Source organism: Vombatus ursinus, unplaced genomic scaffold, assembly GCF_900497805.2.
Source record: "Vombatus ursinus unplaced genomic scaffold, bare-nosed wombat genome assembly UNPS02014812.1, whole genome shotgun sequence".
NCBI classification, from domain to species: Eukaryota; Metazoa; Chordata; class Mammalia; order Diprotodontia; family Vombatidae; genus Vombatus; species Vombatus ursinus.
Window position 1 is genome coordinate 3,946,744 of NW_020954590.1, and position 20,069 is coordinate 3,966,812.

General features: G+C 36.5%; 1 protein-coding gene across 1 annotated transcript in view; it reads right to left on the minus strand.

The window, feature by feature from the left end:
- The window catches only part of LOC114053817 (thymocyte selection-associated high mobility group box protein TOX-like), a 60,724-nt gene extending 45,216 nt beyond the window's left edge, over positions 1 to 15,508 (minus strand). The window contains 2 exon segments of the mRNA XM_027876946.1: positions 52 to 279; positions 15,230 to 15,508. Coding sequence (XP_027732747.1) covers positions 52 to 279; positions 15,230 to 15,508 — 507 coding nt within the window.
- Positions 15,509 to 20,069: the final 4,561 nt, after the last annotated feature.

Consider the following 20,069-nt stretch of genomic DNA (forward strand, 5'->3'; position numbering starts at 1 on the left):
CCAATTTCTACAATCAAATTAATGCCCACTTCCTTTTGTAACACTTCTTACCTGTTTTTGCTCCTCTCCTAAACCTTCCCACACTGAGGCTACAATTTTAGAGACCTCACCAAAAGTAGCATTTGGATTTTGGCCTTTGATGACTGCCTGGGTATCTCGGGAGAATAATGCATAGGATGATACAGGCTTCTCAGGCTCGTTAGGGTCCTTCTTTTTCTTTTTATGACTTTTTGGTTTGTTTCCTGTATCAGAAGCAGGCCATTTCTCTTCACCTGTTATCTGGAAGAGGATCATGGGATGATTACAGACGGGACCACTAAAGCATGGGCCAAACCAAATTGCTGCTTCTCATTAAGACTAACAGACACACACACACCATCCTAAGTAGCATTTTTATTTGTAGCTCTGGGCTCATAAAATCTTTATATCTCATGTAAATTATAACTGTGTCCCTCACAACTTAGATAACAAGTCTTTAAAATAATTTTTGATTATCTTTATAGAATTATTACCCTAGTATATTAACTCCACTATCCTTTTTTTAAAAAATGATTTTTATAACCATAGTGAAAGTTGCTTGGGGATTGAGTCAAACACATTTTAATTACACTGATATATACAGACTCTCACACATACTATTTCTATTAAATGAAGTTACCTTCTTCTTTAGTCAAAAATCTTATCCTACCTTTTCTTTAACATGGATACTCTCTCAGATCCCTGGAATCTCTAACATTCTAGGGGAAAAATACATGGGAACCAATAATAGGGTCATCATAATAACAAAGTCATCTAAAAATAAAAAGTTGAATGGATATTTGACTTGTAACTTTGTAGTACAGATAAAGCAAGCAAAAAAATCAATAAATTTATCTACATATCCTAAACTAGAGGCTTTCTAAACAGTTTTTAATAGTTTCTGAATCTTCAGAAAGAATCCTCATGTATTAAAGGTTTGTCCTTCCATTCTCGTGCCTTCTAATTCTTCATCAGGACGTAAAAAGAATTACATTTTTGAAGGCTATGCTAAGAGTGAGAATTCTGTCAATTTCTATGAGGCTAGAAAGTATAAGTACTAGAAATGAACTACAGGTTTGTTCTCTTTGCATCAGCCTAATGTTCAATGCTCAGACACTGGCCACCATGAGATGAATTTTTGGGTTTGGGGGAAGGATGGCAAAGCAGCTAATGAAGCTGTCTACTAAGATATGGAGAGAACTCTCACATCATTGCAATCATATATCCTTAAAGCACTGGAACTTTACATTTGTAACTACTGAAACATATAAACAATGAACACCTCACTTGTTGAGACTAACTGGTGGCATGATTTGACTGAAATAACGAAAAGCCAATAATAAGAGTTTCTTTAAATATACGAAATGGAAGAACTCAAGTAGAGAAACAATGGAAACAAACATTCCATGATGACAGTGAAAAAAATTTCCTCAATAATAAAAAGTCTATAGCAAAAAGGTTTTAATGAATCATCTGGCTTGGGCTTGCTGAGGCCACTAGGATAGATTAAAAGATCATCGCTATAGAACTGACAGAGACAACAGAGGTTATACAATCCAATTGCCAATTTTATAGATGAGGAAACTGACACTTGGTAATATTAAGTAACTTGCCAGATTTTACAAGGTACACCCAGCAATAGAGTCAGGATTCAAACCTCAGGCTTTTCATTTGATGCTTTTTTGAGATGTGACCTGAGCCTCTGCTTAGCACTTAAGAATTTTCAATTAGGAACTATATCAAAGGTAAGACATAAATAGTAGCCACCAACCAGATGAGAACTATACATTTTAGGGGAAGTTTAATTTGAATTGTACTTATGGGGACTAGAATTATGTAGATAAGCAGAGTTTACTAATTGACTGAAAATTACATTTTGGCAAAGGAATTTGATTTTTAAAAATTTTTTTTTTATTTTTAACATGTGTTTTTAAAACTTTGGGTTACAAATTTTCTCCCTTCCTCCCTCCCCACCCACCCTCATTGAAAAGGCAAGCATCTCAATACAGGTTATAGATGTGCAGTCATGCAAAACACTTTCATAGTAGTCCTGTTATGAAAAAGTAAGTATTTTTCCCTTCATCCTATCTTACCCTCCATTTATTCTATTCTCTCTTTTGACCCTGTCCCTCCTCAGAAGTGTTTGCTTTTGATTATCCCCTCCCCCAATCTGCCCTCCCCTCTATCAACTCCCTGCTCTCTTATCCCCTTCCCCCCTTATTTTCCTGTAGGGTAAAATAGATTTCCATAACCCATTGTGTATGTTATTCCATCCTTAAGCCAAATCCTATGAGAATAAGATTCACTCATTCCCTCTCACCTTCCCCCATTTCCCCTTCACTGTAAAAGCCTTTTCTTGTCTGTTTCATGTGAGATATTTTACCCCATTCTATATCTCCCTTTCTCCTTCTCCCAGTATAATCCTCTCTCATCTCTTAATTTTATTTTCCAGATATCACCCCTTCATCTTCAACTCATCCTGTGCCCTCTATCTCTCTATCTATACATACATATAATTTTTTCCCTCCCACTACCCTAATACTGACAAAGGACTCATGAGTTACAAATATCATCTTTCCCTGCAAGAATGTAAACAGTTCAACCTTAATAAGTCTCCTATGATTTCTCTTTCCTGTTTACCTCTTCCATGTTTCACTTGAGTCTTGTATTTGAAGGTCAAATTTTCTATTTAGCTCTGGTCTTTTCCACAGGAATGCTTGAAAGTCCCTTATTTCATTGAATGACCATTTTTTACCCTGAAGGATTATACTCAGTTTTGCTGGGTAGGTGATTCTAGGTTGTAGTCCTATCTTCTTTGCCCTCCAGAATATTATACTCCATGCCCTCCAGACCCTTAATGTAGAAGCTGCTAAATCTTGTGTTATCCTGATTGTGTTACCACAATACTTGAATTGTTTCCTTCTGGCTGCTTCTCCTTGACCTGGGAACTCTGGAATCTGGCTACAACATTCCTAGGAGTTTTCCTTTGGGGATCTCTTTCAGGGGGTGATTGGTGGATTCTTTCCATTTCTATTGTGCCCTCTGATTCTAAAATATCAGGACAATTTTCCTTGATAATTTCTTGAAAGATGATGTCTAGGCTCTTTTTTTGATCATGGCTTTCAGACAGTCCAATAATTTTTAAGTTTTCTCTCCTGAATCTATTTTCTAGGTCAGTTGTTTTAACAATGAGATATTTCACATTCTCTTCTATTTTTTCATTCCTTTGGATTAGTGTTACAGTGCCTTGATTTCTCAAATTGTCACTAGCTTCCAATTCCTCCATTCTAATTTTTAAGGAAGTATTTTCTTCAGTAAGTTTTTGGACTTCCTTTTACATTATGCCAATTTTGCTTTTTAGGGCATTCTTTTCCTCATTGGCTTTTTGGACCTCTTTTGCCATTTGGGTTAGGCTATTTTTTAAGGTGTTATTTTCTTCAGTATTTTTTTAGGTCCCCTTTATCATCACTCTCAGTTTTTCCTCTACTTCTCTTACTTGCTTCTCAAAATTCTTTTTGAGCTCTTCCATGACCTGGTACCAATTCATATTTTTCTTGGAGGCTTTGGATGTAAGAGCTTTGACTTCATTGTCTTCTTCTGGTTGTATGTTTTGATCTTCTTCGTCACCAAAGTAAAATAATATAGTCTAACTCTTTCTGTGCTGCTTGGTCATGATCTTAGCCAATTACTTGAGTTATAAACTCTTTGTTAAGGTAGGGGTCTGCTTCCAGTGTGGAGAATGTACTGTCCCATGCTTCAGGAGTTTTGTGCAGCTGTTTTCAGAGACACTTCTAGGGACCTGTAAATTTTCAGTTCTTCCAAGGTGCTATGATCAAGGGTGAGGTGTTTACTCCTTTCCTGGCCTGTGCTCTGGTCTATGAGCACTCTTTTCTGTCTTGGAACTGTAAGGCAAAGAAATTTGATCTTAAAGAGATATGGCTGGGACTAATGGGACAAATGGTATAGGTAGAGAGGAAGGTGAGCAGGCACAGGTATATAAAATGGCAGAGGGTGTACAAATCCTTCTAAGCATCAACAAAACTGAGTTGTGATCTAAGCGCATAGTAGGCTGCTCCCTCTTGTAAGCCATATATGGAGTGGTAAAAGTAGCTGTAGCAAATGCTTACATCATAAGCATTCAAGTAACCCAGAGTTACACTAACAGGAGAAAAAGAGAGCTAACAAAGAAAAGAATTTCAACTCCCAAGTTACCTTTTGGTACTGAGGTTGAATGTGCTAGATCCAAGAGTGCTAAATATAAAGGATCTACTTAATTGATGAAAGAGATGTAGATAACATACCAAAACCCAATGACATTCACTGGATAGAACTTGAATGAAAACATGTAGAACTGCTACCTTAAACAAATGCCTATCATTTAATACAGAGGTTCTCAAACTTATTTGGCCTACTTCCCCCTTTTCAAAAAAAAAATTACCCAGCGCCCCCCTGAAAATCTACTTTCTTTAACACTTTAACTTTTTTTTTTTGAAATTTGCATCATTTCAAAAAAATATCAATATTTGTTTTAAAAAACTATGCATCTTAAATTAAATAACATTGTAAATTTGTGGGTATTTTCCTGCACTGAAATTTTGATGACCCAATATTGCATCATGTAACCATGTAGTATCATGCTATAATGAAATTATTACATGCACATATTCCTGCTGATGCATGCTGGACTTCCCGACAATGCATGACAGGCTTGCCTGCCAACACTTTCTTGTTAAGACCTATCAGCAGACTTGACCATTGATTGGTTATAACTTGTATTTTGTATGTTTATTTGGAAAATAATGTAATCACTATGACTTTAAGTCTGTTACATAACAGATGTAACATGTACGAACAGTTTTTCAAAATTTTCTTCTCTTCTCTTCTTTCCTTCTACCAACCCCTTATTTTTATTCAATGCCCCTCAATTACACTTGAGCTACTACTGCCCCTCCGGATCCTTCCAACACCTCCAGAGGGTGGTATCACCCATTTTGGGAACCTGTGATTTAACAGCTACTGGGTCACAGTACTGGCAGGGTTTCTTTGCTACTCTTATTTGTACAAAGAGGTTTAAGAGGAAACCTGGAAACTACAGACTATTGAGTTCATACTGAACAGGTGAGTGGAATTTATCATATGGGCAAGAATTTCTGAATACTTAGGCAAATATGACCTGAATTCTGTAAAGTAAAATTAAACCTAATTTATTGTACTTCTCTGAGGAATCATCAAAGCAGTAAATAAAGAGGAAAACAGAGGATATAATTTATTTAAACTGTCAAAGACCTTTTGACAAGAGACTTAATTACACACAATTTTTAAAAAAGAAGTCACTAAGGTGTTTAGGGCAATTTTTTATTAAAGGAAACTAAAAAACAGAAAATAGAGAGCAGGCCAAAATGTTCACATTCTATGTATGTAGTAGTATTAGACCCAGTCTTATAAAATGTTTTTCTGAATTAAATGAAGAAGGAAATATGAAATGAAATCTTAATCTGTGGATATTACATTCTTCTGAATAAGAGAATGCTTGTGATAAGACACCAAACTCTCAATAAGTAAAGACTAATGTGCATGACAATAGTTATTTTAAATTGTTTAACAACCTCTGCCAACCTTACCTTTTTATTTATACTATTACTCTGCATAACAAATATTGTCTTCATTGATGGTATCTGGCAAACTTTAGCCCAGCTGCTGTGCCCATTCTAAATGAATATGATCAATCTTAAGAATTTGCAATAATTAAGTGAAGGAATATATGCTAACCAAAATGTCAAGTAATGACAATTCGTATAAAATAATGGATTTGCTAATTATTCATGAAAGTGAGTATTATAAAAATTTTTATATTCTGGAAAACTATTAAGCTAGATGAAAACAGGTTAGAAAGATCAGCCTAATCTAATAAGATATAATTTTATTTTATTTATTTTTTATTAATTTATTTATTTTTAGTTTTCAACATTTACTTCCAAAAGATTGTGAGTTTCAAACTTTCTCTCCATCTCGTCTCTCCCCCCACCCCAAGATGGCATGCATTCTGAATACCCCTTTCCTTAGTCTGCCCTCCCTTCTGTCTCCCCCACTTCTCTTATCCCCTTCCACTTCTATTTTCTTGTAGGGCCAGATAGATTTCTATACCCCATTACCTGCATATCTTATTTCCCAGTTGCATATGAAAACACTTTTTAACATTTGTTTTTAAAACTTTGGGTTCCAAATTTTCTCTCTCCCTCCCTTCCCATCCACCCTCATTGAGAAGGCAAGCAACTTGATACAGGTTATACATGTGTAGTCATTCAGAACACTTCCATAGTAGTCATGTTGTGAAAAACTAACTATATTTCCCTTCATCCTATCCTGCCCCGTTTATTGTATTCTATCTTTGACCCGGTCCCTCTTCAGAAGTGTTTGCTTCTGATTACCCCTCCTCTAATCTGCCCTCCCCTCTATCATTCCCCCCCCCCCGCTGCCTTTCCTCCTATTTTCCTGTAGGGTAAGATAGCTTTCCATACCCAACTGAGTGTGTATGTTATTCCCTCCTTAAGTCAAATCCTATGAGAATAATATTCACTCATTCCCTCTCACCTTCCTCCACTTCCCTCCACTGTAAAACACTTTTCTTGTCTGTTTTATGTGACATAATTTACCCCATTCTACCTCTCCCTTTCTCCTTCTCTCAGTATAATCCTCTCTCACCCCTTAATTTTATTCTCCAGATATCACCCCTTCATCTTCAACTCACCCTGTGCCCTCTATCTATCTATCTATCTATCTATCTATCTATCTATCTATCTATCTATCTATCCATCTATCTAATTTTTTCCCCTCCAACTACCAACTACCCTAATACTGACAAAGGTCTCATTAGTTACAAATATCATTGTTCCTCGTAGGAATGTAAACAGTTCAACCTTAATAAATCCCTTAAGATTTCTTTTTCCTGTTTACCTCTTCATGTTCCACTTGAGTCTTGTACTTGAAAGTCGAATTTTCTATTCAGCTCTGGTCTTTTCATCAAGAATGCTTGAAAGTCCTCTATTTCACTGAATGTCAATTTTTTTCCCCCTGCAGGATTATACTTAGTTTTGCTGAGTAGGTTATTCTTGGTTGTAATCCTATCTCCTTTGACCTCTGGAATATTATATTCCAAGTTCTCCAGTCCCTTAATGTAGAAGCTGCTAAATCTTGTGTTATCCTGATTGTGTTTCCACAATATTTGAATTGTTTCTTTCTGGCTGCTTGCAATATTTTTCCTTGACCCTGGGAACTACGGAATTTGGCTATACTATTCCTAGGAGTTTTCCTTTGGGGATCTCTTTCAGGAGGTGATTAGTAGATTTTTTTCAATTTTTATTTTACCCTCTGGTTCTAGAATATCAGGGCAGTTTTCCTTGATAATTTCTTGAAAGATAATGTCTAGGCTCTTTTTTTGATCATTAAATTCTCTCTATGGGATCTATTTTCCAGATGAGTTGTTTTTCCAATGAGATATTTCTCATTGTCTTCTATTTTTTTTTCATTCTTTTGGTTTTGTTTTACAATTTCTTGATATCTCATAAAGTCACTAGCTTCCACTTGCTCCATTCTAATTTTTAAATAAGTATTTTCTTCAGTGAGCTTTTGGACTTCCTTTTCCATTTGGCCAATTCTGCTTTTTAAGGCATTCTTCTCCTTATTAGCTTTTTGGACCTCTTTTGCCATTTGAGTTAGTCTATTTTTGAAGGTGTTATTTTCTTCAGTATTTTTTTGGATCTCCTTTAGCAAGCTGCTGACTTGTTTTTCATGATTTTCTTGCATCACTCTCATTTCTCTTCCCAGTTTTTCCTCTACTTCTCTTACTTGCTTCTCAAAATCCGTTTTGAGCTCTTCCATGGCCTGGGACTGATTCATATTTTTCTTGGAGGCTTTGGATGTAGGAGCTTTGACTTTGTTGTCTTCTACTGGTTGTATGTTTTGATCTTCTTTGTCACCAAAGTAAGATTCTATGGTCTGACTTTTTTTGGTGCTGTTTGCTCATGATCCTAACCAATTACTTGAGTTTTAAACTCTTTGTTAAGGTAGAAGTCTGCTTCCAATGTGGAGAATGTACTGTCCCAAGCATTGGGGGTTTTGTGCAGCGGTTTTCAGAGATACTTCTAGGGACCTATAAGTTTTCAGTTCTTCCAAGGGGGTATGATCAAGGGCAAGGTGTTTACTCCTTTCATGGCCCGGGCTCTGGTCTATGAGTGACCACAAACATTCTTTTCTGCCTTGGAAATGTGAGGAGGATTCCCTCTCCACTGCCACCATAAGCTCCACCATGCCAGTGCTCTTCCTCACCCCAGGACCGCCACCCAGAATTGCAACCCAGATCCAAGCATGGGCAGAGCAAAAGAATCCTTTCTCAGCAACAGCAAAGAGATCCCTGCAATCCCCCCCTTGTCAGCCACCTGATCTCTCCTCCGTCCATGGGCCTAGAGCTCCAGAAGCAGCTGCTGCTCCGGGGCTGTACCGATACTGGAGTTGGGACTGAGCTTCTCTTTCACTGCGGTCACAGACTTTTCCTACTGACCTGCTAAGTTGTCTTTGAAGTTTGTGGGTTGAGAAGTCTGGAAATTGCTACAGTTGCCTGTGATTCAGTCCTCTGAGGCCTGCTCCAGGTTGTCTGAGGCCTGGTCTTTGCTTGTGTGCCCAAGCTCCCCTCCCAGCCTGGCACAATAGACCTTTCCAGTAAACCATCCAGGTTGTCTTGGGCTGGAAATTTGTTTAACTCTGTCTTTCTGTGGGTTCTGATGCTCTAGAATTTGTTTACAGCCATTTTTTACAGGTATTTGGGGGAGAGTTCAGACAAATCACTGCTTGTACTCTGCCATCTTGGCTCCACCCCCTTAAGATGTAATTTTAAAGGGACAAATGAATATTCTTACACTTGGGTTCCAAAAATTAACTGTATAAGTATTTGTATGTGTTTGTGAGGGGACTAGATAATACTTCATATGTAAAAGGCCTATGGTTTTTGATGAAATGAAAACCTAAACTAGTCACTGTAGTCAAAAGAGATAATTCAATCTTAAACTGAATTAATATAAACATAGTTTCCTGAAAAAGGGAAGTAATGATGCTTTTGCATTCAGCTTTAGTGAGACCATATTTGGTGTCTTGTTTTCAGGCCAAAGTGTCACAATTTATGAAGGACTTTGACAAACTAACGCACTTCCAGTCAGTGATCAAGAGAGTGAGAGGACTTGAGGCCATGCCATTTAAGAATCAGCTGAAGGAAATAGGACCATTAGCCTGGAGAAAAGAAGACTTAGTAAAGTAAAAAACGGATAGCTGTATTTAAGTCAGTCAATCACTAGCAACTGGAAGATGAACCAGACTTATTCTTCTTGATCTTGTATACAGAAAAAAACAACAATGCACGGAAATTGCAGTGCTGTAGATTTCTACTAGATCTGAGGAAGAATGACTCAGAAAAAGACCCAAACAACTGTAGGGCGGATGACTTCAGGAGGTACCAAATTCCTTATTCCTGGTGGTCTTTAACAAGAAATTAGATGACTACTTGTTTAGTTGAACAGAGATGAGACTAAATGATCACAGAAATCACTCCCAGCTCTGTGATAGCTCACCCAGTGCCTACCAATATAGGCACTTTTTAAACAAGTTTTGACTTTTACAAGTCAAATTTTACAAGTAATGACTTGTAAAAGTCATTGAACTGAGCTGTAAGAATAACATTCTTATTCTTTCCATGTTCTTTAAGGAGAGACTTAAGTACTTTACACCGCATCTATTACCAATGAAGAATACAGAACACAAGTTAAAGAACACAAGCCACCATTAAAGTCTGATTTTCCTCTTTTGTCAAACACAAAAGGCAATGAAGTCTAAATGAAATAGAACTCACCCAGGAACCAAAACTGGCCTGGGTGTTTGAATCCTGAGTTTGACATCTGAGGATGTCAGAATGTATAACAAGTTGACAAGGTGGATACAACTTTTTATGCCTTAGGGTTATAACATTATTATGAAATGAGAATGTTCCACTTCATTGTAGTTCTGGGTCTAAAGAGTCTAAGTACTAAGGTGGTCTATAAAGGCAGTGTAGGGAAACTGGGCATATTTTGGCTTTTTCCTTTGCATTTTTCCAGCAAGGTGCAGAATGTAACAATGGTCTGCTGCTGTGTGATGTGTTGAATATCACAGAATCAGGGAGACTTGTCTGGCCTGCTCTGTAGACTCTGGCATGTGAAAAATAGAGGTGCTTATTATTTTGTCTGTTATTTTGGGGGGAAAACATAACTATGATTGGGATGACTGTATAAACAAGTTGTTGATCATATTCTTGAATGATTGCTGGTTTTCTGACCACGAGTTATTTGAAATGAACACAATGAGGATGGATGTAGTTATGTTTGAAATTAGCTAAATGAATGCATAATCAGCCATTAAACCATCATTATGAGCTTTGCCTAACTTCTGAACCCCGTGTAACTGAACAGAAATAAATCAGTCCAACTTATGGTGAATCCAGCGCACTTGTGTTTTTTCCCTCACATTGATGTTTATTATTGGAAACATTAAGTGACTAGCTTAGGAATACAGTTACTAAAAATGTGATTTGAACTCAAATCTCTGTAACTCCAAGTTCAACTCTATCCACTACAGTTAAGAAGCACAGAATAGCTATTGCATTATGCAAAAACATGAACTATAGAAAAAATGCACACAAAATCCAAGATAGTTATTAAAATAATTGATGAATAAACACCTTGGATTTCATTAAGTAGAATTTAACATGAAATTCAGGTGAGCTTAATGTAGTCACTCAGAGACTATACTCTTCAACTGAAGCAGCTGATAGACAACATGAGCACTTAATTATATGATTTTAAAAATAAGCATTTAGTGCACAGGCTTATTTTTGTTCAATCCATATGCTTTTCTGTAATGATGCCTGGAAAATACATCCAGTGTTTGACCTAAGCTTCAAACAGTTTCAGAACAATCAGAAAAGTATATTAGGCACTATTTTGAAAGGTGATGTTTACTTTACTTACACTGTGCCCATTTTGCCACAACTATTTCTTTTCTTCTTAAAGTCAAACTTACAGTACATGAATACCCACCTAGGTCAACTGAGGTCAGTGGTCCTTTCAAAAGAAATCATTTACTTAAAATTTATAACTTCTCAAGAAGATGAAAAAGTATCACGGAGAAAGGCAAGATTTACAGCATTGAAGTCTCTCTTCAATGCACTTCATAGCCAAGTTCTAACTGGTGATTTAAATTACATCTAGAACTAAAGTGTATATATAATACAGCAACATATCAATCCCAGTTACCAATTAAGCGAAGAATTCTGGTTTGACCAGCAGAATGCCTACATGTTTTCTACCGAGACTTGGGCTGGTGAAAGGAAGTGAAGGCAGGGAAAGAAAGTGAAAAATTTAAGCTACAACTGGGATGGTAGCATGAATTTAATTGAGAACAGAAACGAGATAGAAAACTACATAAACTTAATCAGACTAAAGGTAATGTCGGTAGAGAAAAAGAATATGCAAATGCATGCTTATACTAGCAGAGGAAAACAAACAAATATACTAGTAAAATGACAGTGCTTTTCTGATTTTATGAATTATTTAAATGTGCATAATTTCAGCAAAAGAAAGTATAAAGATTAAAAACCTAACAGAAATGCATAAATTGGTCTTTAAAGAGATAATTGTTATATCACAATATACTTGTTTTTTCCTTTGGGAATGTTTTATTTATACTTTTTTTGGGGGGGGGAGTTCCATCACTTTCACTTCCAACTTAAGTGTTGTCTCTTCTCTTTTCATTCCTGGGCACCCAATAGAACCCTTCCTTGTGCCAACTATGCAAAGACAAGCAAAGCAAATCATTGCCATGTCTGCAAAGGTAAAGGTGAAATTTTTTCAGTGAAGCTATTTTGTAAGCGGGTGTGAATTATCCATAGGAAATCAGCTCTTTGACATCACTAGGGGGGAAAAAGGATGCTTTTGAGTATCATTTTGGTTCAAATACACATTTGTTGGAGAGATGCCATCAGGATGTTCCACACTGCTTAATAATACTATTTAAGATAGCAAATTCATAATTTAAAGTTTTAGATTGTCAATATCCCCAAATATCTGATTATCTGGTTTGTGGATTATACATGATGATCTGTGCTCTTCCATTCTGACTTATATCCTATCATAGTGACAATAGGGGGTACAATTTTCTTCTTTATGTTGTAAATTTAAGGTTATATTCTAAAGCCATATATCCTAAAGTTTATACTTATACTCTGCCTAATTTTATCTCTTCTTCAACAGCAAACAATTGGAGAATTGACTATTGAAGAAAGTACATCATGAATATCAAAATGCCATTGAAAAAAGAATTTATTAAGTGCATTCCACTAGAAAAGCTAGAAACTTCTATAAACATATAAGCCTACTATCACTGAATGTCATTATATAGTTTCATGAAAACACAATATAAAGTAGAATGACATTCTAACAGGATTTGGAAACTTTGTGATAGGTTTTGTTAATAGAGTATTGGTGAAGGTATTGAGAAGTGAGATTGGCTGGGCAGATTTCATGGGGTATTTTCTGCAGTATGAAATAAAGCAGCATACCATAATATTGACTATGCTACCATATTATTTTTCACTTTCTGGAAGAAATCTGATGAAAGTGAAAGTGCTCTTACTTTCAAAAAAAAGGAAAAGAGCAGAATTTTCAAATTACAAGACACTGGAAAATTCTAGAACATCAAGAAATAACCAACAAGAGATCATGAATATTTAGAAAAAGAAGCTGTGAATAGAAGGCCGTAGCATGGCTTTACCAAGAACAGGTCATTCTAGACAACCTTATTTCCTTTATACATAGCTTTACAAGAAGAGTAGATCAGAGAAATTAAAGAATTCACTTACATTCCTAACAATTAAACAAGTATTTATTGACCCAAAATAGGAATAGATATAGATAGATAGGAAATAGGAAAGAGATAGGAAAAATAACAAAGAAATAGTTCTTGTTCTCAATGAATTTCCATTTTACTGAGGGATACAATAAATATGCAAATATATAAACAACATATGCACAAAGTAAATCCAAAATAATTGCAGAGGGACAAAAACAGCACTAATAACTGGAGAGATCAAGAAAGGGCTCCTACAGAAAGGGACAGTAGAGCTCAACTTGGGATTCCAAGAGGCAGAGGTAAGTGAAGTGGGTGAACATTTCTGACAGAGCCACAGAGCCAGAGTGTCATGTATGGCGAAGAGCAAGTAGACTTGTTTGTCTGCAATATAAAATGTGTGACGGAAAACAATATGAAATCAGCATACAAAGATAGGGAGGAATGAGAATTTGAAGAGCTTAAGATATAACAAATGAAGATTTTTGCCAAGCATTTGATAAAGTCCTTCACGTGGTTCTTGTTGAAGAGACATGGGATAGATCAGCACTTCTTAAACTGTGGGTTGCAACCTCATATTTTAAAAAGCGCTGGAGATGACAGTGTATCCCGACTGGTTCAATGGCTAAATAAAGACTAGTCATTAATAGTTCAATATTAATTTGTATTTTAGGAAGGGCCTTGATAATCTGGGATTTCCACTAAAAGCTCCATCTCGGAAAAACCTGGAAAGATTCCTGTGAACTGATGAAAAGTGAAATGAGCAGAACCAGGAGGTGAGAATCCTGCTACATTCTGCCATAATGTAAGTAAGGAGGATTTTGTTATTCTTTTTTTAGACAATAGTTCCCAGGATCCATGGCCAAAACAGTCTACTGGCTCCCAGGCTCATGCTTGTAAACAGTTTCTACTGTGACTGCACAGTAAGATACAGGGATGAGATAACGTAAAATTGTGAGGCTATTGTTGGCAAATTCCCTTCTTTGTGTACTTCTCTATCAATCAAGAGAGCATTGGTCCATGAGTAGGAATTTGAGAATGTGCGTGCCTCAACTGGCCCCCAACAGAGGCTTAAGGGGAATATGCTAGCTAGAATGCTATTTGTGCCTTAACATGCCCCCACTGAGGCTTGGGGGGATTTAGGGGAATGCACAAGCTGGAATGCTATGCCTGTCTCAACTGGCCCCCATTGAGACTTATAGTCTCACCAGGCTCTGTGAGAAGGGTGATTAGCGTGTCCTATAGGAATTGGTGCTCCCATTATCAGGAACCCACTGAAAAGAACATATTATTATATAACCCCTCATAACTTCTCCATCATTTTCCTTCTGGCTGCCCAGATCAAGAGTGAATCTGCTAGAGGCTGGAGCCCCAAACCTACAGTGGTAGCTCCTGCCCAACAATTAGCATAGTTGGTGTTTCCTATGTTACGTGAAGTCATATTATAGCTTGAATATTATGTCAAATTCTGGGAATCCCATTTTAGGAAAGCCCTTGATAATCTGGAATTTCCAAAAGAGGGCAAACAGGATGCTGAAGAGCCACAAGATCATGCACCATGAGAACTGTCTGAAGGAACTGACAATGTTTAACCTTAAGAAGTGAAAACCTGGGGGCAGAGTATGATTACTATGTTCAAGCATTTGAAGGGTTATCATTTGGCTTGGCCCCAGAGAGTAGATATAGAAGCAGTAAGTAGACATTGCAAAAGATATTTTTGATGTTGTAAAGAAAAGCTTCTGAACAAGGAGAGCCATCTAAAGGTAGAAGTAGCTGCCTCCTTACATAGATTCTGGATGGCCTCTTGTTAGGTATATTTTGAATGAGATTTCTAATTCAGGTAGGGGTTGGATTTGATGATCTCCGAAGTCTCTTTTGAAATTGATATTTTGTAATTCCTGCTACAAAACCCTATAGTCACTTTATAAGCATTCTTATATTTTTTAAAAAAGCAACACATTTTCTTGTTAAAAAAAAAAACAAATTGGTTCCTAGAATTCTAGGCAACTTTTCATGATGTCTTTTGCAAATCTTAAGACTCTTTATCTATGGAATTTATTTTAATATTAAAACGCATGTCTTGTTTTTTTTTTAAAAGATTAACTGCAAAGCAGTTTTGGAGAAGCAAATTATTTAGTTATTTCAGTATGTGCTCTCTCATGCCACTTGATGTGGCTCCCACTTACACTCACAACTTTTGCCTGTCGTAATTTAGACAAGACCACCCTAAAATTAAACTTGTAAATGACTATCTTATTCAGTAGCTGCTAAGAAAATCTTACTGCACCTTAGTGGTATCATCCCCTTCATCTTCATGGACTGAACTGGATGGCAATGGAGTTGCAGACTTGCTTCCAGGTGGTGATGGTAAGTTATGGGAAACATTGTTTCTCACCATATTCACACCAAGCTATACACTGAGCTGTGATTGGTTAACGGTAGTCAGCTGACCATGCTGTATCATTACAGGCTGCCTAACATCTGGAGGCTGAACTCTTGGTCTCATGGCTGCCATCAGAGGATGGGAACTATACTGAACTCCTTCTGTACTCTGTATATTTTGCATCTACAAAAGGAAAATTAGAAAGGAATAATTTTCCATAAATATATTGCTAGCAAAAAATGATTTGCTTTCTTTAGACTGAAATATGCCTTGCTGATCTTAACATTATTCCCAGTTTAAAATAATCCTGTGAGTTTAAGTCAGCAAAAAGCTTTTGTTAAGTAATAACCAAAAAAAGGCATTTCATAAGTGAACATTTACATTCTGCTACTCATGATCTGATTTATTAGATTTTATAATTCTTTCCATATTAATTAAATGAAAACACATATCACCAAGAGTTTTGCAAGGTGTATGTTTCAAAATATTGATGATTATGAGAGCACTTTATAAAATTAAACAATTATTAGTGATTATACCGGACATATCAATTCATTAAGCCCTGTTTCTCATTCCTAGCTTATTTCAGAAAGGGTTTAGAGGACCACTGAATATAATATGGACCTTGGTTGAATTCTATATAGGCCAGAACTAGCTCATATCATGTAATAACTCCCAGATTCATAACACTCACAGCCTCAGACTGACTATTTTTTAAGTTTTTTTAATTTAACGTTTAATTGTTCTCAAATATATGTAAAAGCAATTTTAACATTCTTTTTTTTTTCAAATTTTGAGTTCCAAATTCTCTCATACTTCCCCTCCCCCCCATTGAGGTGAGCAGTTTGACATAGGTCATACATATGTAGTGATGCAAAATACATTTCCATGTAAGTCATGCTGTGAAAGAAAAAAGGCAAAGAAAAACAAAAAGTAAAGAAAGCAAAGAAAAAGTAGCTTTGAGCCACATTCAGGCTCCATCAGTTATTTCTCTGGAGACAGAGACCACCTTTCATCATAAATCCTTCAGAACCATCTTGGTTCTGAATCTTGCTTCAATTAAAAGAGTGGGTCTGAGAATAGCTAAGTTATTCACAGTAAGTTGTAATATAGTATTGCTGTTATTGTGTACAATGTTCTCCTGGTTCTGCTCATTTCACTTTTCATCAGTTTATATAAGTCTTTTCAGGTTTTTCTGAGAGCATCCTGCTTGTCATTTCCTATAGCACAATAGTATTCCAAAACAATCATATATAACAACTTGTTCAACCATTCCCCAATTGATGGACATCCCCTCAATTTCCAATTTCTTTGCCACCACTAAAAGAGCTACTATAAATATTTTTCTACACATTTTTTAATCCCTTTGGGATACAGACCTAGTAGTGGTATTGTTGGGTCAAAGAGTTTTATAGCTTTTTATAGTTTCATAGTATATAGTGTTTTAGGCATAGTTCCAAATTGCTCTCCAGAATGGTTGCATCAGTATACAACTTCAGCAACAGTGCGTTAGTGTTCCAGTTTTTCACATCCCTTATAGTAATTGGTTTTTTTTTTCCTTTTCTGTCACATAAGTCAATCTGATGGGTATGTGGTGGTAATTCAGAATTGTTTTAGCTTGCATTTTTCTAATCAATAGTGATTTAGAGCATTTTTTTACATCACTATAGATAGCTTTGATTACTTTGTCTGAAAATGGCCTGTTCACATCCTTTGTCCATTTATCAATTGAAGAATGGCTCTTATTTCTATAAATTTGACTCCGTTTTCTGTATATTTGAGAAATGAGGTCTTTATCAAAGAAACTTGCTGTAAAATTTTTTTTCACAGTATGATTACTATGTATTTCTCTCTATCCTATTTTTCCCTGTTTATCTTACCCTCTCTCTCTCCTTTTAGTCTGCACATTCTCAAAAGTGTTTTGCTTCTGACTTTTACCTCCCCCAATCTGTCCTCCCTCCTATGAGTCCCCCCGTTCCCCTCCTACTTTCCTATATGGCAAGATAGATTAATACTCCTGAGTGTGTGTATTATTCCCTCTTTGAGCCATTTCCAATGACATGAAGGTTCACGTGCTCCCCTTCCACCTACTTCCCCCCTCTTCCTCGGCACCGTAGAATTTCTTTTGGGCCTTTTTTATGTCAGATAATTTACTCCATTCTACCTCTGAAAGTCACGAGGTCACCATATTAGCCCACTGTGCTATCTGGGTCTCTGCTTTTTGGCATTAATGAGACCCACTCTTTTAATCGAAGCAATGAATTCAGACTGCAAGAATTAGAATTAAAAGTATTAAAGGATGAAACTCTTAACTTATCCAGAGTCCAGATGTACAATACAGCAGAAAGAAGGAGGATTTTACTTATTGTTCCTCCAATACTCTCAAACTTCCCCGTAATGGTGAACATTTTAAGGTGCTGATAGGGGTGGTGCGGTTTTAAAAGCATGTGTAGGGGAAGGAAGGATAAAAAGACAGGGAAGAAAAAAAGGAGAAAATGCAAAGATGGATAGGAAAAGTTTTAAGGTTAAAGTGACCTTTGTCAAACAAAAAATGAAACTGACATAGTTATCAGTCTATAAATATTGCTGTATCATGTAAACATGGTGAAGAATAATTATATATAACAGCACACATTTTAACTATAACCTTTTTATCCATATGGTTGCAATTGAAATTCAGGTAAACTGACGCACAAGTTCCTAATCACAATCAATTTACTAGCAAAGCATGGATTTGCTAATAAACAAGGTCTTAGCCTCCTGAGCAAGCTAAGACCCCCAAAGGAGGGCTGAAATATCATTTTTACAGACAAAAGGGGGAGCACCCAAAAAGTAAAAGGCAGAATCACAGATAGGGAAGAAGTTACTATTGCTTACAAGGTCAGAAGCATCATAGACATGAGGGACAATGTGATTGGCTGGAATTTGGGAAGGAGGGACTAGCAACAACCCCTCTTTCCATCTTGTTGCTAGGAAATTCTGATTGACTTCATCTACCTCTAAGAATATCTAACGGTATATAGTTAAAAGATTTCGTCTAATTGTACAAGGACAGCTAGTGGTATAAAGATAACAGGTTTCTTTTGATTTACAGAGAAACTAAACTTTTAACTCAGAAAGACTGAACTTGTGACCCTATGAATTTCTGAACTTAATTTAGAGACAAATATGACAGGCTGTCATACAAAATATCAGCAATGATACAGACTAGAATCAATTACAAAAGAGAAGCAAATTTTATTTTCTCAATACTATTTAGGCTATTTCACTATATTGGTTAGATCATTTTAACCTGGATGTGGAAATTTAGGACCTGAAATTGCTGTCTAGTGCTCTCAGTTTTAAACTCTTCTCCATTATGTTTCTGTCAAGCTGATTCCATCAAACTTCTCTTAACTAACTTACCATCCAGCTGCCTACCTAGCTCAAACGAAATTAAACTTGTTCTTGTTCTTTACTGTGTATTCCTACCTGTCCCCCTCTATTGCTATTCTTTTCAACCTTTTTTTCTCTTTTTATGCTCTATAGCAACTGCTTTCTGATCATGAATCAACTTTCTCCCATAATCCAAGCATCCATTTCCCATACTTTAACCTGTAATACAAAAATCTACTTTTCTATTAAGTATTCTGTTGTTACAAATGAGCTTGTTTCATACCTCAGATATCTTTGCTTAATAGAAAATGGATCCATTACATATACATACATATCCATATCCATATATACACATATATAGATATACACAATTAGACCTATAATATATAGTTGTGTGTGTGGATTGGACATCTAACACATATATGCTATATATATGTATATATATACTGGACCTGTAGCATATGTCATATATGTGTCTTTCTGTGTTGAGCCTGTATTTTCACTGATACAGGAAACTCCTAGGTGAGGAAAATCCCTCTACCAATGTAGGTCAGCACTTTCTCTGCATCTTACAGATTTAGAAAAGTTGCTTAGGTGACTAATACACTTTCAAAATATCTCTCGTATATGCCCCTTTCTCTCCACTTGCAGAGCTACAGCCCTGCTACAGGCCCTTATCACCTCTTACCTTGACTATTTCAATAGTCTTCTAGCTGTGCCCTCTCCCCCAGTGCCTCAAGTCTCTCCCACTCCCATGCATCCTCTACTCAGTGAGCAAAGGGATTTTTAAAAAAGTTTAATTCCGACCACGTGACCTCCTACTAAAACTCCAGTTACTCATTATTTCCAAGAACAAATGTTCTTGGAAATGCTGTGGCATTAAAACCTTTATAATCTGGCCCCTTCTTGCCTTTCCATTTCTTATACTTTTCTCCCCTCCAAGAACTCTAGATTCCAGCTACACTGGCTACTTGTCGTTCTTGAATAGGACTCTTTTCCACATCTTTACCTGAGCTGTCTCCCATGCCTGGAATGCTCTGCCCTCTCGCTCCAGACCCTTCAAATTTCCTAACCTCCCTCAAGACTTACCTCATTTTCTGTAAGAGGCCTTTCCAAGTCCTCCCCCCCGACCCAGGTTCTACACCCTTCTCCTCTGAGGTTACCATCCAGCTATACTGTATATATACTTACTTACTTATATCTTGTCTGGCCCATTAGACTATAAACCCCTCGAGGACATGGATTATTTTTGTTTTCCTTTGTATCCTTGGGCTTAGTATAGCACTTGGCACACAGTAAGAGTTTAGTAAATGTTTATTAACTGACTCACTAGGGTCACACAGCCAGTATGTGTCAGAAGCAGGACCTC